The following is a 27544-nucleotide window of genomic DNA, read 5'->3' as shown; positions in this document are numbered from 1 at the left end:
CCCAATGTGGGACTCAATCACAAGACCCTGCAATCATGACCTGAGCCAAAGGCAGATGTTTAACGACTGAGCAACTGAGGCACCCTCGCATACATATTTTCATGTGGTGTCTCGTTTCCCCTCTGGCATTGCTGCCATGACTATTAAAACACAGAGTCCAAAATTATGTGCACCCTGGGTTCCAGCATGTCTACATCTAGAATATTGTTCTTGGAAATAAGAAGAGTGTCAAAAGACATGTGTATTGGGTTATTTATGGAAGCATTATAATGGTGAAAAATTGGGAACAACTAAATTGAACTCGTTAAATCAACCGGTCTAAGGCTCAATTAGCTCATTTGTTCAGCAGAGATAAAATATTACTTAGCTTGGAGGCAAAAGGGAGGTTGTAGCAGTAGTGTTAAAGACTAAGGCTCAGTGCAAAGTAGTATTCAAGTAAGTACTTAAAAGGGTGAAGAAATTAGGCAAGCAGTTATGAAGAAGAACTTTTTAGGCAAAGACATGAGTTAGAGCCAAGGCCCCAAGTTGAGCGCACAGTGGACAAGGGGAGGATAATAGGCATTCAAAAGGGAAGGTTTGAGATGTAGCAACTAGGCAGGAGGAATAGGGAGGACCGAGCAGAAGACCTTCGGTAAACTCAGGCAGGATATCTTGTGCTGGCTCTAAGCGATCATCTTGTATGAGAATATGAAGCAGTCTGAATCAATTTCTTGAGTAGTACTCTGTCCATGAGATATAGGTGAGGAAACAACGCAAGAAAGCTGTGTGAGGGGCGCCTGGGTGGCTCAGTGGGTTAAGCCTCTGCCTTCAGCTTGGGTCATGATCTCAGGGTCCTGGGATTGAGCCCTGCATCGGGCTCTCTGCTCAGCGGGGAGCCTGCTTCCCTCTGTCTCCCTCTCTGCCTGCCTCTCTGCCTACTTGTGATCTCTGTCTGTCAAATAAATAAATAAAATCTTAAAAAAAAAAATGCTGTGTGAAATCCCAGAGCCAACACAAATCCTGACACCAATCTTTGGCTCTAATTCCTAGAGTGATTTTATTACTTGTATATTTTTTTTAAAAGTTTTCTATTTTTACTCCAGTTTTTCATAAGTTATTTCAATTCATCAGGATATAGGGTTCGATAGCAATTGTATCTCTTAAATCATTTCTGTAATTTAGACTTTAAATGAAAAATCTTTTTTATTAACATATAATGTATTATTTGCCCCAGGGGTACATAAATGATAAATCTTATTAATAGTCACATTCTATGGCCAAAAGGTAGAATTTGCCATCTGCAAATTTTTCTTTAAGCCTGAACCACTCAAAGTATACTTTTTGGTGAACTACCTTTTAAGACATGAGACACAAAATGCAAATGTTGGTACTGTTATATAAATACCAATAGGATTCATTAACTCATAAAAAGGTAGCTCTAATAGAATTCCCAACTTGTAATTATTTCATGCAAACAATTTTCACATGAGCCTACATAAACTTCTTGTCTTTAAGAACTGCATGTCTAAAAAAAGACTGCATGGCTACAGAAACTTTAAAGAAACTTAAAACTGTCACTTGAACAAAGAACAATAAGAACTTTCAATCACAACTCAGATGGCAGGTGATGAAAATAGCATGGGACACATGAAGATGATCTATCTCCCAGAGGCTTCCAGAAAAGACCAGAACAGAAATAATTCAATTACCCAATCAGCAATGAATCTGAGGCTACATAAATTGAAGCCAGAATCAAGTATGCCTAAATAGTTCTCCAAATTTCAGAAAATGTCATGAACTGTCAAAAACATTTGTTAAGAAAACAGATTTAGAGAAAAAATTTGCAAAAACTAAGTATTTTTTTCTTTAAAGTGTACGAGCCACATCTTACCAATGTATTTATATACACATAAGCTTTATCCATACTCACGATCCATAAAAACACAAAATTTTCAAATAATTTCTTCTGTAGACTTATTTCCTTCACCTTCATCTTATAAAGGGGCTATGTTATTGGGTTCTGATGGCATGCATTTATTTTTGCTTTATTCACATTTCTATTCTTAAAACTCTTTTTATTTACAACTATGTATCTTGCCCAGAGATACTAGGATATCCTTGTTTGTTAGACTATGTGTTTCAAATTCAAATACACTAGGGCAAATGCAAACACATTTTTATTTGCTAAAGGACAAAAAGGAGAAGAGAAATTCTTTACTCAAAAAAAAAAATGATTAGATGTGGGAATTGAGATGCAAAATTAAACATTGTTAGTTAATTTGCTGCTTCTTTTTCCCATTTGAGGCCTTTGACATTGATAGAAATAGTCACCAAGTAACCTTAAAGGGTTCATAAATGCTATGGCTATGCTCTTTCAGTGTATCAGGAATAAAAACATAAAATAAAAAAAAATAGTCAATCCTATATTGGTTGAGACCTCAGAGTAAATGAAGCATTCCCCCCTAGACTACTTCATGTATAGTCTTTCCATGGGGAGGTCATCTTACCACTATTTCATATGCTCAAGGTTCATTGTAACTTCTCTCTGTCTCCCCATATTTGTATTTCCCTCAGCCTTTACTTTGTCTATATACCACATTTACCCAAAACTCCTCTCCTGGCATGCTATTTATAGGTGAGTGTGATGGCACAGAAATAGAGTCATTCCTATTTTCAAATTTGGACTATATGCCAGAGGTTCCCCAACCCATATTTTTTAATGATTTATTGTTTTACCAGTGTAGGTCATTGAATTACATTGAATTGACTTACCCTTCACTTTCAAACATGGACTTTGTATTTTATTGATCTATATTTTCCTGAAACAACATGGGAGCTATCTTTTGTGTGAGGGCAAAGTATCAGGTCTTTCATAAGAAAGGAAAGATGAGGTCCTATGGCATATGCCATGGAGATAGCTAAAACTCCAAGTTTTCATATAGAAACACTGCTGTTATTGCTAAAATTGGGACTCCAAAGTAGTATCGAATGTGGACACCAGCCAAAGTGTGTATGTGTGTGTGTGTGTGTGTGTGTGTGTACACACACACAGATATTGTATATTATTATGCCCTATATATATTATATATAATAAGGATTTACGTTTGACCCTTGAACAAGGAATGGTTAGGGTGCCAATCTCCCATGCAATCAAAAATCGAAATATAACTTTTGAATCCACAAAAACATTACTACTAATATCCTGTTGACCTGAAACCTTACTGATAACATAAACAATTAACCTATATTTGTATGCTATATGTATTTTACACTCTTCTCTTACAATAAAACAAGCTAGGAAAAGAAAATATTGTTCAAAAACATCCTAATGTAGAGAAAATACATTTACTGTTCTGTATTTATTAAAAAAGTTTGCATAGAAGTGGACCCATGCACTCAAAATTGTGTTATTCAAGGATCAACTGTATTTTATATATAAACTGGGACAATCTTCATTACTTTTTAAAAATGTTTAAAGATTACAGAATTGGGAGGTTATATGACTTCAGTATACAGAGCTACTAATCTGGCCTTCCCATCTCAAGACACCTGCGGAACAAGGGTAGTCATCCTACAGTTAGACATCCTTCTCTGAGGCAGCAAACCTGATAGGAACGACGACCATGGTCAACAAATGTTGATGTGTCCAGAACTTTGCTGGGTCTGTAGCTTCAAAATAAAGCATCAACAGTCTTGGTCAGTGGGAGATGACAGCTTGGAACAAGCCAATATCCACCCACCCTGTCTGTACCACAATGGTAAATGCAAATGTTCTCGACAGGAGGGGCTCTGACAGGATCATCTGAGTGAAAAGGAAGTGAGGACACAGGGCTCCTCTTGAAGCTGTGGATGTGTGGAGCATAGTGTTTGCGTGGATTATGTTTCTTGTGGTGAGGCTCGGGATGCCACTGACATGGCCACCTCGAATCCATGCCAGGCAAAGGGACCACACCCCTACTTACTGTAATCCTGATCCATACCTCTTTCCCCCCCTTTCTGGTTTTGCATTTGAAAACAGAATCATGGAATTGGTCAAAGTGAAAGGCAGTATGAAAACGAATGACCCAACTTCCTCCTTTGATGAATACAGTTTATGAAGAAATAATGATAAGTTAACACCGACAGAGCGTTTACTAAATGCGAGGCCCTGTTCTAAGTGATTTACAGTTGGTATTTGTTTTAGTTTTCACAACACCATTATAGATACGTGCTATTATTACCTTTACTTTAAATGGGCAAACTGAGGCAGAGAGAGGCTATGAGACTGATCCAACATCACACAGGTAATGATGGAGTTGGGATTCCAGTCCAGGAAGTCTGACTCGAGAGTCCACAGGCTGTAAACAGCCAAACTGTAGATAACTGTCTGGAGCAATATAGTGATGGGTTTTTGAAAGCGGTGGGTGGGAGGGACAGAAGAAGAAAATGAGCAGTGTCGCAGAAAAACCAGTTATCTTAGGTCTTGGGGAAGGTGGAATCCTTTCTATTCTACCCTCGAGAAAAGCCATTTGGGAAACAATACTTATGGGAAATAGGTTTTCATTTTGGCTCTTGGCACTTCCTCTTAACAAAAAAGGAACCCAGGGCTTAGATAACTAGCAAGCAGGTTCTCATATCTGTCATGGAGGGTTTTGGAAATCTAATGAAGGCATTCAGTCCTTTTCCTGAAAAGAGGACTTACACATACCATTTTCAGATACAATTTTAAAGGTTTACAAACTCCTCGAAGCCCGCTTTTATCCAGGTCCCACCTTCAGAACCTCTGCCTCAGAAGAGCAGACTCACTGGTGCCTGGGTGGCTCAGTGGGTTAAGCCGCTGCCTTTGGCTCAGGTCATGATCTCAGGGTCCTGGGATCGAGTCCCGCATCGGGCTCTTTGCTCCGCGGCGAGCCTGCTTCCCTCCCTCTCTCTCTGCCTGCCTCTCTGCCTGCCTCTCTGTCTACTTGTGATCTCTCTCTGTCAAATAAATAAATAAAATCTTAAAAAAAAAAAAAAAGAGCAGACTCACAATTATAATCAGTTTCTACCTCACCATTCTAAGGGCAGTCTTCATGTTTTTCCATACGCTGTTCACACCACGTGACCCAGACCTATGGTGTCTGGTTTGAGAAGGGAGAAAGTAAAAGTATTATATGTATCATATTACTTGCTGGCTTTGGGCGAAAATGAACTGTTTTTAATTTTTGTTGTTGTTGTTTGTTTTTTTGAGAGAGAGAGAGAGAGAGCACATGAGAGCATACATGGTAAGGGGAGGGGCGGAGGGAGAAGGAGAGAGAGAACCCCAAGCTGATTCCAGGCCCAGTGCTCAGCCTGGCTTAGGGCTAGATCTCACCACCCTGAGATCATAACCTGAGCTGAAATCAAGAGTTGGATGCTTAACTGACTGAGCCACCCGGGCACCCCTATTTTTAGTACATTTTAAAAAAGAAGCATTCATTCAGCATCTACATTTCAGAGTTGTTCAAATGTATTAAATTACCAATCATTATTTGTGACAATATCCATTAAAGTCTTTTAATAATCTCAGATGTCCTCAACATAACAATTGATCCATAGTCTACTGTGATTTGGGCAGGTCTGTGGAGAAGAAATCATTGTAATGAGTCGCAAACAAAGGAAAAAGTGAACTTTTTTTTCTGACATATGGGTAAAACTCTTCATCGTAGGCCAAGCAACAGTCTCTAACTTGTCTCTTTCTTTCCTGCTATCCTCTCATGCAACTAGTAATAGTGTTTTTCAAAACACACCAGACCACTTAGCACTTCTTACTACTTAGAACTTCCCATCATTAACCATAAACTTCACAAACTACCCCCTGCTGGTCCTTCCCATCTGCAGCCACCCTCCACTCCTTTCCCCTTTCTGAGCTTCCCTCAGATCTTTGAACAGAGTACACTCTATCGCCTCTGCCTATTGGCATATAGCCCTCCCTCAAAGGAGGATACTCAAAGGAGGATACTCAAAGGAGGAGAACACTGTCTCCTCCTTATCCCTGTTCCCTCAGCCTTACCCAGTGGCTTTTCCTCCTCCAGGTGTCAGCTCAACTGTCTCTTCCCCACAGAGGTGTTTTTCCCTAACACTGATTTAGGTAGAAACCTCCCCTCCCCAGCCCCCAACGTGTAGTCTTTTTCTTTTTTTAATTCAATTAATCAACATACAGTGTATTACTAGTTTCAGAGGTAGAATTTAGTGATTCATCAGTTCCATACAACACCCAGTGCTCATGCCATCACACGCCCTCCTCAATGCCCATCACCCAGTTACCCCATCCCTGCACTCTTCCTCCCTCCAGCAGCCCTCAGTTTGTTTCCTATGGTTAAGAATCTCTTATGGGTTCTCAATGTATATACTAGAGTCCCTCCTTCTCTTATTCTTATTGTTATCACATTTGACTATAATTGTGTGTTCAATGTCTACCTACAAGTTTGTAAATTCTGGAAGACTGGGAATCAATTCCGTGTTGTAAACTCTATCTTCTTCATTTCCCAGTGCCTGACACCTAATAAACACCTGATGAATTTTTATTGAATAACAATAAATAGCAATAATAAATGGATAAATGAATAAAAGCAATAAATGCCAAGGGTAATATGAACAAGTAGAAAGTGTTATTTTGAAGTCTGAGAATTAATATCCAGTAATTTAACTGTGACTCTCATTTTTATATTATACACATGTCTATTTTATACTGACAGAATTCTAGCAGAATGGATTTTTTTTTCCCTGTCAGAAATCTTTTGTTTTCTTGGATATGAATAGATTTCCTTGCTTGCCACAAAACATCATAAGATGGCTGGATCACAGTACATTTATTTCATTCATGAAGAAATTTGATATTCAGACAGTTTAAAGAATGTTCTTTCAAAGTCTTAGAAATTTATGGCCTTTGATCGCAAGTCCTATGTTCCTTCATCTATAGGACATTTCCTTAGGCGGTGATATTAATTTTTAATTCTTGTGGGTAGTAAAAAAGAGAAGTGACCTTGAAGAAGACCTAAATGCTAGTTCCAACCCTTCCATTTACTTGATCATTTAATGCCTTAGTCATCCATTTCATTTTTGAAATAGAGGAGTTGGATTCTAAGATGCCTCCTATCACTGCCATGAACTGCAGGGTAGTAAAAGTTCAAAGTTAATTAAAAAAAAAAAAAAGCTATGTATAGAGTGTCAATGTATTGTCAGGGATGAACACAATAATTGTCCATTTATATAAAACTTTATAAAAGATACGACCGTAATAGATATTAAAATAAAGACATGTTGGAGATGTTGTCAGCTGGGTAAAATTTTGTTGTTCCCTTCTCCACACAAAAAAATTTCCTTTCCCTTGTAGGGGAAATGAAAGAAAATAAGTTTCAAAGGCAGTGAGGGCTGAAAGCAAAATGTATTCATTCCTTCATTGCAAAGAAAAAAAATCCACTGAGCATTTTCTGTGCACCAGTCACCATTCTAGGCCCTGAGATCAGCCCACACAGGACCTGGATGTATAAACCCCATGGGATAACAGTGCTCGCCAGTGTACTCCTAGCACCGGCAAACAATGCTCCATTAATGTTTGCTAAATGGAGAGAAAAGGAAGAAAGAAGGAAGGAGAAGAACTCTGTTTAGGTGCTGGAACACACACAGAGGTCCTCTGAACTGATTCCTGGTGCTAAAGAATCCCCCCAATTTTTCCACTGACAAGCTACATCCTTGAGTTCCTGCCTACTCTGTAGAGAAAACCTTCTTTCAAGTCTTACTCTGGGATCCATGAATAACAAAGACGACTCTGTTCCCTGGAACTGTGGACATATTTAAACACCATAGGAAAAAGTACATTAGATACAGCTCTTCGTAAAACACTTCTCTATAATAAGGTTTCTGCTCTCTTTGTTTCCACCTCACTAAACTACAGAGTAGAAGACTGCTTTGTTCTCTCACTTTCCTTCCTGCATGTGTACATAAGCAGGATCAATTTTCACTTTTGGGATTTCAAGATTTTATGAATTTTATTTAAAAAAGATTTTATGAATTTTGTGACTATGTACATGTGAGAACTCTGAACACTTAGCATAAGGTGAAAATTAGAACAGATGCCAAATATAATTCCTCTAAGTCTGAAATACTCTCATTCTTCTTATAGGAGCTTGATGTAATGCCTTCTGAGCAGATGCTAAGTTAAAACTGTAATTCCAAGCTAATTGTGAATTATTAGCAATATTACTAAGTATGTCATATAACCTTTTACAGTATATGACATTAAAGTCTGTCATTGGTCCCGATCGCATATGGTTCTCCTTAAAATAAAGTACATGGTTATGCTTCTTTGTTGAGAGAAATCATAAAATCGAAAAATGAAATATTAGCTCTCTATTCCTGTTTTGTCATAACCTGTATTTCAAATTTCAGCTTAAATGCACATTCCCTGGCAACAAGTAGTATTTTCAACGTTCTCTCCCTCCAACACACAGCCACATCTAAGTTATAGCCGCCTGTTGAAACAGACAAGGTTAAACCTAACCAGAATTGACATTCAGTAAGTTTACATTCCTTCTCCCTGTCAATTCATGCTCACTAAAGTCACCTGGGACATCTTAATCTACATTCTTCACCAATCTGGCAAATAGCCACCTTCCAGGGCAGTACAAACCTTTATTGGTTACTTCCCAAGCGACTTCAAAAAGCAGTAAATCTTCCACAGGAAGTTCTTCAACTTCCCACTGAGGAAGTCCACTCAGAGATGTCACAGATAGAGATCGGCCTCGGAGCATTCTTTTTGCAGTCCTCTGAAGCTTTTCTGAATCCTTTATTCAGTACACTGGGATCCCAGGAGCAGTTCGCTGAGAGCTGTGTAGGTTCAGGGAGGAAGATCTCAGGCTGGGGAACTTCTCTTAGGTGTGTGTAAACCAGTCCAAGGAAATCTAATGTGCTTCTAATGAATTCTAATGAGTTCTAATGAGAACTCTCAGTTTAAGCACGAATTCTCAGCTCCTCTTTACAGTCTTTCTGGGCAGGTCCAGGGAGGACAGTATCTCCAATCAGTATCAACCTGAGCAACTCAATCACATGTAAAATCCTCAGGTTCGGGGCTTAGGCAAGCACACCTTCGGGTGGTAGAATCCTCATAGGCTGAGCATGACACAAATCCAGACCTTTAGCCCTTGTCCTTTTGACCAAACTCCTAGACTCATGCAGTCATCAGTGTTTATTTCATCACTTCCAAAATGATCCAAGATCAGCAATTCCCCTTATTAAGTTTGCAGACCACTTTAGATTCCATGAAGAATTCGCTGGGACTGTTTCTATGCTTTAAATCCCTTTAGATTTCCTAAGTATGCTTTTGGTTCCTGTTTCTAGAGCATTAAAAAAAATTATTCCTAGTTACTATAGTCTATATTTATAATCTAAATTTTAATGGTAGGCATAGATCTTGGTTCCCCTCCTCTTAATTAATTTTCTTAAAAATTTCCCTATGAAAATGTATAAATTCCAGTGTGTGTTTTAGTATAACATACAAAGAATTTAATCTTGACTGGTCAATGATAATTTTTTTTAAAAACCTGTTTTCAAAATTTAATCAGATTACCTGATGATTGTTTTACTCACTCCCATTCTATTACTCTGACTTTTTGAAATTCCTGGTCCTCAATTCTCATTCGGGGTTTTTGCCTCAAGCACCAGCATTCTTAGCAACACCTCATCTCCTAATGACCCTCAATGACCTCAATGACCTATGTAACACTTTCGATCCTATAATTTCCAACAGGAAGATACCCTTTACCAATTCTTTTAAATAACGAATGGCATTTTCCAAATTGCTCCTTTGAGTCAAGAAGAGGGAAATAAATTGAATCATCTGAGATCTGTTTACAGGATATATCCTCCTCTATCCATGTTATGTGGGTGAATCCTCTTCTTTCCTCTGTGTGTGTGTGTGTGTGTGTGAGAGAGAGAGAGAGAGAGAGGAGAAAGGGGATAAATTCTGTAATAAGATTTGGAGAGGAATCAGAAAAAAAAATTATCTGCTTTCCATATTCCTGAATATTGTCCTCTAAAATTCCAGCAGAGGTCACTAGATACATTCAGAAAAGCACACATTTGCTTTGACAGTGTGTAATCTTCTTATAAGTCTTTAGGATACTGAAGACTTAATTAGCCTGCACCTGCATATTCAGAAAGAGTCGGTTAATGTATTTATGGAACACCTACTATGTGCTGTTACTCTGGAAATGGAAAGTATTTTAATAAGCAGTAAACAAGTGCTTGCCTTCATGTGGACACGTAGACATTCATCATGTAAACAAATAAAAAATACTTCAGGTGTTGCTCTTTCTGAAGAAGAAAAACTGTAAAGTGATAGTGCCATTCAGTGAAATGAGTGCCTTAGCTAGGAGTGCTGGGAAGATCATTCTGCGAAAATGATATTTGAATTGAGACACAAAGGATGAATAAGAGGCAACCCTAAAAATCTGCAGGAAAAGGGAAACCTAGCACCTTGTTGGTGGGAATGCAAACAGTATGGAGGTTCTCCAAAAATTAAAAGTAATACTACAATGTGATCCAGCAATTCTGCTTCTGGGTATTTATTTATCCGAAGGAAATGAAAGCACTAACTCAAAAAGAGATCTGCATTCCTGAGTCATTGGGGCATTCTTTGCAACAGTCAAGACTAAAGATATGTTTGCAGGATTTGGATGTGCACCACATGAACATTTAACTTCTAGAAATGCAACTGTATCAGCTAGACAAAGAGAAAATAGAAAGAACAAGAGAGAACAATTTAAATAGCTTTTGAGAACCCATGTAAAAAGGAGAGAGGATGCCCCGATGGGAAGAAACTAGGAAACGACAGTTCCTACATTCGGTTTTCCATAGTCTGAGTATCTCACTGGCTGAACGTGTCTGAGGTTTTTATGTTGTTGTTTTTCTGGGTTTTTGTTTTGTTTTAAGATTTTGTTTATTTGAGAGAGAGAGAGAGCAAGCAGGAAGGAGGGGCAGAGGGAGAGAGAGAGAGAGAGAAGCAGACTCCCTGCTGAGCAGGAAGCACAATGCAGGACTTGATCCCAGGACCCAGGGATCATGACCTGTGCCAAAGGCAGTTGCTTAACAAACTGAGCCACCGAGGCACCCTGTGCCTGAGGTTTGACATACATTTTCCCATTTGTATGACAGCTACAGACCCCAACTTAAGTAAAAATATCTCCAATATACTCTATGCAAGGGGTGCCAGGGTGGCTCAGTGGCTTAAGCCTCTGCCTTCAGCTCAGGTCATGATCTCAGGGTCCTGGAATCGAGCCCCGCATCAGGCTGTCTGCTTGGCGGGGAGTCTGCTTCCCCCTCCCTCTCTCTCTGCCTGCCTCTTTGCCCACTTGTGATCTCTCTGTCTAATAAATGAATAAAATCTTTTTTAAAAAATTTTATACTCTATGCAAAAGACGGTAACAACTTGCACTAAGTAATAGCAGTGAATTTAGAGAGAAGTGAGTAATGGGATGTGTGTTAACAATTGGCACTTCTTGGAATTGATGGGGTGTGGAAAAGTAAGTATAGTTTGGTACCTATCAAACAAGGCAGTTTGTCATGTAGTGCACTAAAATAAGAAATATGGGGGAAGAATGGATTTATTTGAGAGATTAGATAGTGACTTCCATTTTAGACATGGTGAGTTTGGGATACCAGCCAGATGCAGAAAGTTAGATATTTCTGCCTACCCAGAAGCTCAGATGAGAAATCTGGGACTTGGCTAATAACTAAAGCCATGGGAGTAGTGAGATCTCAGGAAGAGGGAGTACAGAATGAGCAGGGTAAACTGACCTGGAAGGACAAGGTATATTGCTCCAGAAAGTTCAACTCTTAGGGCAAAGGCAAGGATATGGTGCCATTGGTTTTATGTGGTAGGGACAATACAACAAACACAAAAGGTATATTATTTCTCAACAAGGGAGATTTCACATAAAACTTTAGATCTCTATTTTTTCTAAAAATTTCTAAAATTTACAAAACCTAAACCTTATTTTCCTACCTGTATGGCAACAATCTGCTGGAACTGGGTAAATCTGTCCTTTTAGCTGCCACTTTAGACCTTAGTTTCTTGGGGCTACATCACTCATTTACACTGTCACATCTCTAGAAATATAAGAATCTTGACTTTTAAATTTTTTCTGTGTACATTTGCAGTTGATGACCAGGAAGTGGCCAAAGAAGGAGGAAATAATTATCCTTAAATTAACATTGTATCCAAATGGACAGTCCCTGTGGGAGGAGCAAGATGACAGAGGAGTAGAAGACCTCCTGGTCCCAGGAATTCAGCTAGATAGCTATCAAACCACTCTGAACACCTACAATCTCAACAGGAGATCAAAGAGAAGGATAGAAACAATTCTATGAGCTGAAAGGCAACCACTTTCTGGAAGGTAGGACATGCAGAGAAAAGAATCTGAGGTGATATTTGGGAAGATAGACCGTGGAGAGAGGGAGCCTCTGTCAGCCACTTAACCAGCAAGTGAGAGAGGAGCAGAGCACAAAGTCAGAACTTTTGGAAGTCTGTTCCCCTGAAGGACGTCACTCTGGTGGCTAGGCAAGGGGTGGAGTCCTCGCTGGGTCCGTGTGGTCTCAAGACCCTTGGGGTCACAGAAAGACCAGGGGTCTCTGAGTATGGCAGAGCTCCCAGGTATCAGAGCAGGGAAGCCAGCTACAGAGATGGAACAGAGGAATGGCTCTCAACTTGGGGTTACCTTAAACCATGATACGAGGCACAGACAAGCCACTACTCTTAGAGGAGGGGCCCAACAAAGGATGGATCTGGGGAGACTCACCTTCCTCCCCCCAGGTGTAGCAGCATAGGAGTACTTGGCAGGAATCTGCTGGGTTTGGAGACTCCAAACGGGGCCATGTGCCAGAGACAGAAATGCTCAGTCACAGGCTGGGTGAGCTTGGAGCATGACCAGAGACCAGGGAGATGGAAGGGATTGACTACTTTTCTCTGAGGGCTCACTGAAGAATGGGGCCCTGAGTTCTCATCTCCTCTGGGCTGGAGATTGGGAGGCCACCATCTTCATTCCCGTCCTCCAAAGCTGTATGGAAAGTGTTCAGGGAACAAAAGGTTTTGAGAGCAAACTGGAACAGATTACTTGGCCTGGCCTGTGGCAAGGGTGGTGCAATTCCACCTCAGGCAAAGACATTTGAGAATCACTGCAACAAGTGCCTTCCCCAGAAGATCAGCAAGAACATCCAGCCAAGACCAAGTTCACCAATCAATGAGAACTGCAGAACTCTAGAGCTAGGGGAAAGCAACACATAAAATTCATGGCTTTTCCCCCATGATCCTTTAGTCTTTCAAAGTTAAATTTTTTTAATTTTCATTATTTTTTTCTTTTTCTATTTTTTTGAATTTTTCCTCTTTCCTGCTTTAACTTATTTTAACTATTTTATCTTATCAACCTTGTTAAAAATCTTTTTAAATTTTCATTGTTATAGTCATATTCTATCCCTTCCAATTGTATTTAACCTTATTTTTTGTATACATGTAAGTTTTTCTTTAAAATTTTGGGATACAGTTTCTTCTAACAGACCAAAATATACCTTCAACCTAGCACATGGCTTTGTTCTAGGCTCCAGTCTGATCACATTCTATCCTTTCTTTTTTCTTTTTTTAACCAACTTATCAATTCCCTTTTTAAAACCTTTTACAAGTTTCATATTTACAGTCATATTCTATCCCTTCATTGTGTTTACCTTTATTTTTATATATATCTAAGTTTTTCTTTCTTTAAAATTTTGGGAGGCAGTTTCTTCTAACAGACCAAAATATGCCCCAAATCAAGTGTATGGCTCTCTTCTATTCACCAGTCTAATATATATAATTTTTTTTCCCCTCCATTCTTCTCCCCCTGGTTTCAGGTCTCTTCCAACTTGGTTAGTATATTTTTCTCAGGTTTTTGTTACCCTTTTAGTATTTCATTCTCTCATTCATTAATTCTTCTCTGGACAAAACAACAAGGTGGAAAAACTCATCTCAAAGAAAAGAACAAGAGGCAGTAACGAAGGCTAGGGACCTAATCAATACAGACATTAGTAAAATGTCAGAGCTAGAGCTCAGAATGATGATTATAAAGATGTTAGCTGAGCTTGAAAAAAGCATGTGAGATACTAGAGAATCCCTTACTGGAGAAATAAAATTCCTTTCTGGAGAAATAAAAGAACTAAAATCTAAACAAGTTGAAATCAAGAAAGCTATTAATGAGGTGCAATAAAAGATGGAGGCTCTAACTGCTAGGACAAATGAGGCAGAAGAGAGAACTAGTGATATAATAGACCAAATGATGGAGAAAAAAGAAACTGAAAAAAGGAGAGATAAACAACTACTGGACCATGAAGTAAGAATTCAAGAGATAAGTGATACCATAAGATGAAACAATATTAGAATAATTGGGATCCCAGATAGAAGAAGAAAGAGAGATAGGGGCAGAAGTTATATTGGAGCAAATTATAGTACACTATTTCCCTAATACGGCAAGGGGAACAAGCATGAAAATCCAGAAGATTTTGAGAAGAACCTCAAAAATCAATAAAAATAGGTCAACATCCCATCATCTAAAAGTAAAACTTACAAGTCTCAGTGACAAGAAGAAAATCCTGAAAGCAACTAGAGTCAAGAGGTCTATAACCTACAATAGTAGAAATATTAGATTGGCAGCAGACCTATCCACAGAGACATGGCAGGCCAGAATGGACTGGCATGATATATTCAGAGCACTAAATGAGAAAAATATGCAGCCAAGAAGACTATATCCAGCTGGGCTATCACTGAAAATAGAAGGAGAGATAAAAAGCTTCCAGGACAAACAAAAACTAAAAGAATTTATAAACACTAATCCAGCCCTCCAGGAAATATTGAAAGGGGTTCTCTAAGCAAAGAGAGAGCCTAAAAGTAACAGATCAGAAAGGAACAGAGAAAATATACATTAACAGTCACCTTACAAGGTGACACCTTACAAATTCATATCTTTCAAGAGTTACCCTGAATGGAAATAGGCTAAATGCCCCAATCAAAAGACACAGGGTATCAGGTAAAAAAACAAGACCCATCCTTATGCTGTCTATAAGAGACTCATTTCAGACCCAAAGACACCTCCAGATTGAAAGGGAGGAGGTGGAAAACAATTTAGCATGCTAATGGACATCCAAAGAAAGCTGGGGTGGCAATTCTTACACCAGATAAATTAGATTTTAAGCCAAAGACTACAGTAAGAGATGAATAAGGACACCATAATATACTTAAATGCTCTGTCCAACAAAAAGATCTAACAATTTTAAATATCTACATCCCTAACATGGGAGCAGCCAATTATATAAACCAATTAACAAAATCAAAAGAAACACATCGACAATAATACAATAACTGTAGGGGACTTTAACATCCCCTTCACTGAAATGGACAGATCATCTAAGCAAAAGATCAACAAGGAAATAAAGGCTTTAAATGACACACTGGACCAGATGTACATATAGATATATTTAAAACATTCCATCCCAAAGCAACAGAATACACTTTCTTCTCCAGTACACATGGAGCATTCTCCAGAATAGGTCACATCCTGGGTCACAAATCAGGTCTCAACCAGTACCAAAAGTTTGGGATCATTCCCTGTGTATTTTCAGACAACAGTGGTTTGAAACTAGAACTCAACCACAAGAGGACAGTTGGAAAGAACCCAAATACATGGAGGCTAAAGAGCATCCTACCAGAAAATGAATGGGTCAACCAGGAAACTTCAGAAGTGAAAAAATTCATGGAAACAAATGATAATGAAAACATAACTGTTTGAAATCTTTGGGACACAGCAAAGGCAATTCGGAGAAGAAAGTACATAGCAATACAAGACTTTATCAAGAAACAAGAAAGTTCTCAACTACACAACCTCACCATACACCTAAAGAGGCTGGAGAAAGAACAGCAAAGAAAGCCTAAACCCAGCAGAAGAAGAGAAGTAATAAAGATCAGACCAGAAATCAATGAAATAGAAACCAGAAGAACAGTAGAATAAATCAACGAAACTAGGAGCTTGTTCCTTGAAAGAATTAATAAGATTGATAAACACCTGGCCAGACTTCTAACAAGAGAAATGACCCAAATAAATAAAATCATGAATGAAAGAGGAAAGATCACAATGACACCAAAGAAATATAAACAATTATAAGAACATGTTATGAGCAACTATACACCAGCAAATCTGACAATCTGGAAGAAATGGATGCATTGCTACAAACATATAAACTTCCAAAACTGAACTAGGAAGAAATAGAAAACCTGAACAGACCCCAAACCAGTAAGGAGATTGAAGAAGTAATAAAAAATCTCCCAACAGTCAAGAGCCCAGGACCAGATGGTTTCCCAAGGGAATTCCACCAAACATTTATTTTATTTTTTTAAGATGTTATTTATTTATTTGACACACAGAGAGAGACAGCAAGAGAAGGAATACAAGCAGAGGGAGTGGGAGAGGGAGAAGCAGGCTTCCTACCAAACAGGGAGCCCCGTGCAGAATGACAAGCCAAAGGCAGATGCTTAATGACTTAATGACTGAGCTACCCAGATGCCCCTCTTCCAAACATTTAAAGAAGAATTAATACCTATTCTCCTGAAACTGATCCAAAATATAGAAATGGATGGAAAACTTCCAAACTCATTTTATGAGACCAGCATTACCTTGATCCCAAAACCAGACAAAGACCCCATCAAAAAGGAGAATTACTGACCAGAATCCCTAATGAACATAGATGTGAAAATTCTCACCAAAATACTAGTCAATAGGATCCAACAGTACATTAAAAGGATCATTCACCATGACCAAGTGGGATTTATTCCTGGGCTGCTAGGTGATTCAACATCTGCAAGTCAATCAATGTTACACAATGCATTAACAAAAGAAAGAACAAGAACCATGTGATACTCTCAATAGATGCTGAAAAAGCATTTGACAAAGTACAGCATCCTTTCTTGATCAAAACTCTTCACAGTGTATGGATAGAGGCTATTTACCTCAATATCATAAAAGCCATCTATGAAAAATCCACAGTGAATATCATTCTCAAAGGTGAAAAACTGAGGACTTTTCCCCTAAGGTCAGAAACACGGCCGGGCTCTCCACTATCACCACTGCTATTCAACATAGTGCTAGAAGTCCTAGCCTCAGCAATCAGACAACAAAAGGAAATAAAAGGCATCTGAATCAACAAAGAAGAAGTGCAACTCTCACTGTTTGCAGATGATATGATACTTTATGTGGAAAACCTAAAGACTCCACTCCAGAACTTCTAGAACTCATACAGGAATTCAGTAGAGTGTTAGAATATAAAATTAATGCTCAGAAATCAGTTGCATTTCTATACGCCAACAACGAGACAGAAGAAAGAGATATTAAGGAGTGGACCCGATTTACAATTGCCCCCAAAACCATAAGATACCTAGGAAAAAAACTAACCAAAGAGGCAAAGAATCTGTACTCAGAAAACTATAGAGTACTGATGAAAGAAATTGAGGAAGACACAAAGAAATGGAAAAATGTTCCATGCTCATGGATTGGAAGAACAAATATTGTGAAAATATCTATGCTACCTAGAGCAATCTACACATTTAATGCAATCTCTATTAAAATACCATCCATTTTTTTTCAAAGAAATGGAACAAATAATCCTAAAATTTATATGGAACCAGAAAAAAACCTGAATAATCAGAGGAATGTTGAAAAAGAAAACCAAGGTTGGTGGCATCACAATTTCAGATGTCAGGTTATATTACAAAGCTCTAATCAAGACAGTATGGTACTGACACAAACACAGGCATATAGATCAAAAGACATAGAGAGCCCAGAAATGGACCCTCAACTCTATGGTCAGCTAATCTTTGACAAAGTAGGAAAGAATGTCTAATGGGAAAAAAAAAAAACAGTCTCTTCAACAAAAGGTGTTGGGAAAATTGGACAGCCACAGGCAGAAAAATGAAACTGGACCATTTCCTTACACCACACACAAAAATAGACTCAAAATGGAAGAAAGTCCTCCATGTGAGACAGGAATCCATCCAAATTCTTGAGGAGAACACAGACAGCAACCTCTTCGACCTCAGCCACAGCAACTTCTTTCTAGAAACATCACCAAAGGTAAGGAAAGCAAGGGCAAAAATGAACTATTGGGACTTCATCAAGATCAAAAGCTTTTGCACAGCACCACCACATTCAGCATGTAAAGCATTGCCAAATATTTTTACATAGTGATTTCATATTAAACACGGGTGTATATACTATGCAGAAGCATATCGAACATACATATATATAATGTTAATGCTAAATATGACAAGGATAACACATCAAATAATGTATGTGGTGGTGTTGAATTATTTTCCTTCCAAAATGGTATCATGAAAACAGTTGATTTAGTAATATTTACTTGTTTTTTAAAATATAATGGAAGAAACTCTAAGGGTAGTAGGGCCATTGCACTAAATCAGTTTCTGCTGGGTTATCATGAATGTTCATCAAATATCTCCTTGAGATCCTGTATTTTTCTATTTAGCTCTATCAACCTTATGAATTTCCATTTTTGTCTGTAGAAGGCATAAATGCTTATTCTCAATAGACACAAATCCTGGATGTGATGGTGTCAGAACAAAAGGAAAAGTCATAATAGTCCTAGACATCTAATATAAACACCTAGACCTAACACAAAACACCTAGACCTAATATAAACACAATTCTGCGGGAAAACCAGGTTGTAAAATTTAAGATTAGATTACATTCACATTTAAAGTGTTTTTTTTTAAAGATTTTATTTATTTATTTGACAGACAGAGATCACAAGTAGGCAGAGGGGCAGGCAGAGAGAGAGAGGAGGAAGCAGGCTCCCCGCAGAGTGGAGAGCCCGATGTGGGGCTCGATCTCAGGACCCTGGGATCATGACCTGAGCCGAAGGCAGAGGCTTTAACCCACTGAGCCACCCAGGCGCCCCCACATTTAAAGTGTTTTTAAAAACTTCTCTCTCATGAGATCAATTTAGTGTTATTTCTCAAGTGCTACACTCTTGAAATATTACTTTATGTAGTTAGCAATTTCACTTGCACTTTGACTAGAAAACAAGTTGTTCTTGTAAACCGGAAGTAGTTCCCAAGGAATGCCATTAATAACATGAACAATTTTTTAAAGATTTATTTATTTATAGAACGTGCATGGAATGGGGGCGAACAGAGGAAAAAGGACAGAGAATCTCAAGCAGTTTCCACACTGAACGTGGAGCCTAACTCGGGGCTCAATCCCACGACCCTGAGATCATGACCTGAGCTGAAATCAAGAGTCCAATGCCCAACCAACTGAGCCACCCAGGCGCCCCATAATATGAACAAGTTTTAAGCATTTCACTGAAGCATAATCTACACAGCAAAAGCAAATGATAATTCCATTACTAATTTCTAGTTTCTTCTTCGCAAGGAATGCTGAAAGCCCTTAGCTAGTTGTGGTTGAGAGAAAAGTCTTCTCATCATTTCTGCATCTTCTTTTGAGATGTCCAAGTTTTACTGATGCTTTCTTTAATGCTCCTTGGCAATCTGTCTCATGGTAACTCTCTACTGGGGGTCATTACATCTCAAGAACCCATTTCTCTCTGTTGCCTCTGTTGTCACCATGGTCCATTTCTAACCTGTTAACTGACTTAGCCTTCTCACTCTTCCTAACTAGGCTCCCCACATTAAGCTGGCTCTTCCCCCTGCCACAAACACATACAATCCATTTTCCATGTAGCAGTTGACATGATCATTTTAATAGGAAACTAGAACCATGTTTCTACTGTACTTTTAATGCTTCATCTAATTCTATTGCACTAGGATAAATCCACCACCACCAAAACAACCACCCTCCCTTCAAACCTTTCACTCCACCAAAGCAAAAACAAAAGCATCCATTCATTCAGATTCTGCTTGGAGTTCAAGTAATTTCATATTGGGAAGGACAGATATTGTTAACATGTTGTTTTTTCACCCAGGAATATGAAGTATGTCTGTGTTCAGCCTTTTCATCAGCATATTTTATAACATGAAGTTATTTTATTATAATTTATAATAGTATTTTATAATATTATTTATATTTATAGTATTTATAATAGTATTTTTATAATTTTTTCATGTGAGATTTTACTTTTGTTTTACTTTTCTTATTTAATTTATTCATACGTATTTTCAAGACTTTATCATTAGTGTGATATAAGTGAAATAAGATTTTTTCACTTCCATTTTGAATTTTTCTAGTATAAAAGAAAGCCATTGATGTTTATATAGTTATCTTGTATCTGCCATCTTATTATATTGTCTCATAGCACTGATAGGTTTTTTAATGGTGTTTCATTTTTTTAGGAGGCAAGCATCTAAAAATAGTTCTTTCCCAGTATTTTTAACCCATTTCCTTTTTGTTTGGTTGCAATAGCTAGAATATACCAAGCATTGCTAAATAGCAACGACAAGCAACTATAATGTTTTCCTGACTTTAATGACATTACTCTTGATATTTTAATACAATATTTACTATTGACATCTGAAATACAGCCTTTCTCATACTCAGTAAATTTTCTTAATTTTGTCTTTTTTTTTTTACTTTATGAATTCTACTTCTTTTCTTCCATTTGTTAATGGAAGGTTTGAAGGCAATAGATACATTTCTAAGACGACTCCTCTTCTCCATCTACACTCCCCTCCCCAATGTTTGATAATATCAAACATTCCTAGAGAACTTGCATGTGTCAACCAGCGTGCTAGAGGATTTATGTCTTTTAAGTATTTAGTTTTCACAGCAATCCTGGGTGGGAATTACCAGTATGTTTGCCCATTTTACAGTAATGAAAAATCAAGGCTAAGATTAATGAAATGGTTTAAAGTCATAGAGCCAACCAGTGTCAGAGCTAGGATTCGTATCAGGCAGCCCGGCTCTAGAATCACCCCTGACGACTTCAGCCTAAGCATGGCTTGTTGCTTTGAGTGCTCTCAGTGTAGCCTTGCAGATATCTCCAGACTTCTTCCATTTCTCTACTTTTCTATGACCACCTGGTGCTAAGTTATAATCATCTCCTTTAATGGTTTCCAAGATCCCACTCTTGCCACTTGAAAACTATAGTGCTTTTTGAAGATACAAATCTGATCAAGTCATATACTCAAAACACACAATTGCCTCCAAATTCTCTTAGGTTAAATATTCAGATCCCAGACCTAGTTTCCAGGATTTTGCAGAATATAGTAAATGTATACTTTTTTTTTGTTTTGTTTTGTTTTTTATTTGACAGACAGATCACAAGCAGGCGGAGAGGCAGGCAGAGAGAGGAAGGGAAGCAGGCTCCCTGCTGAGCAGAGAGCCTGATGCGGGGCTCGATCCCAGGACCCTGAGATCATGACCTGAGCCTAAGGCAGAGGCTTTACTCCACTGAGCCACCCAGGCACCCCGTTAATGTGTACTTTTGCAGCAATTTCTTTCTTTCTTTTTTTTTTTTTTTTTTCAATCTCTCTCTTTTTCCCCTCTAAGCCCAAACCACACTGACTGTCTTTCAGTTGCTTGAAGAGCCCATGACCGTTTGCACCTCATAGCCTTTGTACATGCTGTGCTCTCTTCCTGGAATGCTTTGCCTATCTTTCACCATCTGATCCAATGCAACTACCCTGAGGGAAGTTTCTGTGGTTCCCAGAATAGGTCAGGTTCCTCAGTTAAAAGTTCTTGTGAGTATCCTGCTATTCTCCTTCATAATACTTAATGCAGTTTGTAATTATATGTAACTAGTTGGGTGATTATTTGATTCATGTCTTTTCTCCCACTAGGCTTCATGTGTGTTGCTTTCCACTCTTTGTTGAGAGCCTATCACAGTGCTTGGTACATAAATGTTCAATCAAAATTAATGACTAGATTCATGAATATATCTATATCTAGAGGCACAGGTAGAACTCTTCATGTTTAGGCACTTAAAAGCAAGATTAGGCAAGTTTCAGTCATCAAGCATGAGTAAAATGTTGAAACGTCGCAATTACAAAGATACTGAAGGTTTCTTCTAGGGAAAAATATAGAAGATTTGGAAATGATTGAGCAAAGGATAAAAAGAGGAAGGGAAAGAACAATGTGGAGACACATTCAAGGCTTTCTAACCTACCATAAAAGAAAGTTGAAAGCACCTTTCAGGACCAGGAGCTCTGCCTTCCCAGGGAGAATCCCTCCTTCTGGAAATGGTGGCTTTCTTTCCTGTGTCAAATGTCCCCATACATACTAACATCACAGCAGTCAGTTCTCAGGTTAAGGAATGGAGGAAAGGAGAGGAGAAATTCTTTATCTCTTATAGGATATATTTGTGTCAATGAATATCTTTTTTAGACAGTTTAATGACTATATTATTCTTAAATCCAAAAACCCTGAAAGATCGTTACTGTTCAAATAGCCTAAACGTTGTTAGCATTCTCTGCAGATTTTGAGATGCTCAGTGAGCTGCACCACTACAACTTCCTCTAGGAACTATCTCCGTTGCAAGTTGGTCCCGGCCCCTGGCTCCTGTCTCATCTAACACTCAGAACCAGGAATCGGATGCTCTAGCAACACCAGGCTGTGTCTCAAAGCCCCCATACACGCTGTGACCTGCTTCCCTTCCTGTGCTGGTACTGTCCCCTCTGGCAGGCCCAGTCTGTGGACTGCTCATTCTGCCCTTGGCCAACTCCTCTTTCATCCTCCAGGTGTCACCACACCAACGGTTCCTTAGGCTCCACTGTCCTAGCTTCCGGTAGACAGTCCTCCTCAATGTTCTTTAATACCCTGTGCTTATTCCTGGCTACATTTGTCACACTGCATTTTATAACAGTTTTCTGTTTGCATCTGTTTCTTCTCAACAAGCCTGTCAAAGGTGGAATTGTCTTGCTTTCATCTGTGATTCCTAGTTTCTAGCATAATATCTGGAGCATAATATTAAGTCTGGAGGTTTCATTTGCTGTGGGTTTTTAGGCAGTTTTATTTACTTACGATATACATTTTTATATAATATTTCAAACAGTTTACAATAATGTATACAAGAACAAGGAGATAGCACAATTCTGAGGCAGGGTTAAAAAAAGAATTATAAGGGGAAAGAGAGAAAGAGAGAGCATGAGCGGTATGAGGGGCAGAGAAAGAAGCAGACTCCCCACTGTGCAGGGAACCCCATCCAGGGCTCCATCCAGGGTCCCTGGGATTATGACCTGAGCCAAAGCAGATGCTTAACCTACTGAGTCACCCAGGTGCCCTTGTTTTTATCTTTAAAAGGGATTTATGTGTCAGGGGCACCTGAGTGGCTCAGTCAGTTAAGCATCTGACTCTTGGTTTTGACTCAGGTCATGATCTCCTGGTTGTGGGATTGACCAGTGCAGGGATCTTTGCTGAGCTGAGTGCAGGGTTGGCCTCAAATTCCCTTTTCTTCTCCCTCTGTCCCTCCTCCCACGATAGCTCATGCATGCACACTGTCAAATAAGTAAATAAAATCTTAAAAAATAAAAATAAAAGGGTTTTATGTGTCTACATTTTTATTATTAAAGTTTGAATGACATCACTATTTATTATACAAGTTGAGACATGGAGGAAAGTTTTTAAGTGACATTTATTTTATTTTTTTTAATTTTATTTATTTATTTGACAGACAGAGATCACAAGTAGGCAGAGAGGCAGCAGAGAGAGAGGAGGAAGCAGGCTCCCTGCTGAGCAGAGGCCCGAATTGGGGCTCCATCCCAGGACTCTGGGATCATGACCTGAGCTAAAGGCAGAGGCTTAACCCACTGAGCCACCCAGGCGCCCCAAGTGACATTTAATTTAATTTTAATTTTTTTTTGACATTTAATTTTAGAATGAGACATTAATAGGGGCGCCTGGGTGGCTCAGTCAGTAAAGCATCCAACTCCTGATTTCGGCTTAGGTCATGATCTCAAGGTTTGAGATTCAGCCCTGAGTCAGGCTCTGTGCTGGGTGCATAGCCTGCTTAAGATTATCTATCTCCCTCTCTAAAATAAATAAAATAAAACAAAATAACAAAATAAAATAAGACGTAAACATATTAATGAGCTTACAACGTGTTTAAAATTAACACAGAGGGGCACCTGGGTGACTTAGTCATTAAGCATCTGTCTTCGGCTCAGATTATGATCCCAGGGTCCTAGGATCAGCCCCACGTCAGGCTCCCTGCTCAGCCTGCTCTCCCTCTCCCACTCTCCCTGCTTGGGTTGCCTCTCTCGCTGTCTCTTTCTGTCAAATAAAGTCTTTTTTAAAAAAGAAAAAAATTAAATAAAATTAACATTGAGAAAAAATGTTTTCTTGTGGCTCTTTAAGTATACATAATATTTAAGTATAAAATAGGTCTTTTGGGGCACCTGGGTGGCTCAGTCATTAAGTGTCTGCCTTTGGCTCAGGTAATCATCCCAGAGTCCTGGGATAGAGCCCCGTGTCGGGGTCCTTGCTCTGTGGGAAGCCTGCTTCTCCCTCTCCCACTCCCCCTGCTTATGTTCCCTCTCTCACTGTGTCTCTGTCAAATAAATAAAATCTTTAAAAAAAAATTTTTTTAAATAAATTGATAAAAAATAAATAAAATGGGTCTTTTAACCTAAAAATATGTTCTGTTAATATGAAGTTGAACTAACTTTCAAGAAAAGCCTGCTTGTGTCAGCATACTTCTCTCTCCCATTCCCCCGCACTATTATTAGTGAAAGAAACAAAGTGTAATAAATCTTTAAGTCTTAAGTAACCTCATGATGTCTCCTTGCAAAGTCCTTGGTTAATATGTGTGTTATTTTTGTCTACTGTTAAAAATATCCTGTGCATTGTTCTTAGAATTATGTAGCTGATTAGAAAGGACTATTTAAGACTCGGCATGAATTGAAAGCACCAGCTGCCTGCTGTCAGGTGGGAGTCACAATTTCCAAGCAGCCTTCTAGTTCCTCATTGCTAGGAGGACTTGCCTGGCAACCGTGAGTGTTTTGTAATGTGAGTGGCAAATACCATGTCACTAGAGCAAACAAGAGATAACCTGAGAAGTGAGTTGTCATCATGGTCTAATTCCCTCCTCCCTTTAAACCCTTCAAAACCTCAGGGTTTTCTGTTTCTTAGAGCATTGTTTTTATCCCAAACCAGATTCCAGAATGATCTCATCACCTATATATCTGTTCTTCTCTGAGCCTTAGTAATGCAATTTCTTGGTTGCATTAAAATAAGTTTAATTAAATCTGTCTTCTAGGGATGTAAGAATTTGTTTTTCCTCCATATCAGCCAGTTAAATCTATTAGTTTTAACAATGTAAATTCTGTCCACTATTATCTGAGCAAGAAGTCACACAGGATATTTAAAAAGAATGGTGGTTCTTTCATCATTAACTCCTATGGGTTCTAGAAATAAGGAAACACACGTCTCAATGTTAGATTCAGATTACCGTGAAACACAGAATATATTACCGTGAAACACAGAATATATTCCAATAAACATCTGTTTATTGGCTAATTTATTGTATTATGACTTCCTCTGTGCTAATTCTCTGCTTAATTTTGTTCACATAGACCTGTTTGCTCTATAACTACATAAAGGGTTCCTCCTTTCCTTTGACCTCACAGTCCTCTAAAGAAATGACTCATGTTTCTATGTGGGAGTTTCAATAACAGGAACCAAACTGAACCAGATTCTAGAATGAAAAATGTAGTGGCTTTTCCCTCAAAAGGTCTGCATTTGACCTAAAAACTTTAAGGCAGAATCCAGATAAAACTGAAAGCATTTATTAGATAGTTACTGGGGGACAGTAATGGGATCATGGAAAGGATTAGAGATTGTGTCAAGATTGGAAGACATTTATTTTATTTTTCATCTAGCACATATTTCCCCCAGTGGTAATACGGTAATCATAACTTAAATTTCTGCTGGGACCCACCCCTTTCACCTCTCTCAGTTAATGGCTTTGGCTCCAGAAAAGCCAAGTCATTAGTCAATGAGAGCACTGCACCTCCCAGGCCCAGGAGGTCGGTTCGGGGATGTGTATTTCATTAGTGAAATGCAGTAAAATGCAATAAGGTGCAAAGAAATATTTTTCTGGAGTTTCTAGAAAAGCAGTAGGTACAGTTCTCTACTAGAGCTGAATACAAGAGGATCTGAGATTGGAGTTGCTGTAGACAATTCACCACAAAACCTGAGAATCTAAATAGAAAAGACAAGAATTAAGCGGAGAGTTGGAGAGAAACTTGACAACCTGGTGACATTTCTTCTGTTGTTTCTCAACATAGTCTTGCTAATGCCAGTTTTATTTATAGGCTTTTCAGTGAGGTAGACAAATAAATTTTCCCTCCTTTTTGTTTTGCTTTAGGCAGCTTGAAGGAGTACCAACTCACCAATAGATCCACAAAATAATTTCGTTGCATTTAGGCAAATCAGATTAGTACTTGGGTCTCAGCTTCTCCTCTGTAAAAGAGCTTGGAAGGAGGGTACTTCCCATGTTAAAATTATACGGGATAACATCTCGTTTTTGAGTACACTATGTCAGTCCCCAAACCGTTATATTTGCATTTGGGCTATTGACCTACGGGATATCTGAATCTCTGTATTAACCACGCAGGTGTTACTCTATTCCCAGAGAATGTTAACAGTTTCATTTTCCGTGTTTCCTCAGAGAACAATAACTAAGGCGCCCCAGTTGAATATGTGAGGACTCAGTTTTTTTTTTTTTTTATTTTATAGCACCTTGGTTTATTACTATTAATTCGTGTGTATCTCAACTAGACAAAAGATTACTTTGCCTATGGTTGATTGTTCCCAGTCAAGTCTTACCCAGTGTGTCACTAAGAATGAACTTTGGCTAGCTGGGAGAGACAGCCAAAATAACAGTGCAAGGAGTGTGTGTCCTTGTAATGTAAAAGCAATGAATAGCTAGTGTAACAGCTCCACAAAACCCAAGGACCCCAGACTTCTTCCAGCTCTTGGCTCCTCATCCCAACAGTTTTGCTTTTCTGCTCTTGGTCCACGATAGTTGATAAATTTAAGATTACAGTCTTCCCATTCTCTTGCCATTAAAATGTCTTATTTCTCTGTATGATAGTAAGAATATATATATTTTTCTCCACATCCTTATTTGGCAAAAGAGAATTGAGACCCCTGCCTCACTCAACACAGGTACTCATTACCCATCCCTGACAAAGTAAACTCTACCCCCAGTGTGGGGCTGGAACTCACAACCCTCAGATCAAGAGTCACACACTGCACCGACTGAGCCAGCCAGGCACCCCATGTAGTTTTAAAACTTTTAAACTGGTCCCTGAGTTCAAGCTTGGAAATTACTGGCTTATTGCAAATCCAGCATTCACATAGAAGTTGGAACAATGAATACCCTTTGCAGGAGGGCAGACAAGACTGACTCCATCTTTGGCCCTCCATCTCGTTCATGTTGGCTCGATGGCCTCTTGGGGCTACACATGCCAGGCCCCTTAGAGACTGATATATATACCTCAGAAATGCCCACCAAGTCCAAAATGGGGAGGCTTGTTTTGGTCTCCCAGGAATCTGTTAGAGATAACGAAGTCTTTCCTCTT

The 27544-nt window shown here is 38.8% G+C and overlaps 1 protein-coding gene across 1 annotated transcript in view; it reads right to left on the bottom strand.

The window, feature by feature from the left end:
• The window catches only part of GYS2 (glycogen synthase 2), a 56664-nt gene extending 47602 nt beyond the window's left edge, over nt 1-9062 (bottom strand). Inside the window, exon 1 of the mRNA XM_046013832.1 lies at nt 8609-9062. Within this exon, the coding sequence (XP_045869788.1) occupies nt 8609-8729 (121 nt within the window). The 5' untranslated portion in view covers nt 8730-9062. The remainder of the gene's footprint in view (nt 1-8608) is intronic.
• Between the last annotated feature and the right edge of the window lie 18482 nt (nt 9063-27544).

This window comes from Meles meles, chromosome 7 (assembly GCF_922984935.1).
Source record: "Meles meles chromosome 7, mMelMel3.1 paternal haplotype, whole genome shotgun sequence".
Lineage (NCBI taxonomy): Eukaryota > Metazoa > Chordata > Mammalia > Carnivora > Mustelidae > Meles > Meles meles.
Note: the sequence above shows the minus strand (reverse complement) of the source record. Positions and strands in the feature narration are given on the sequence as shown.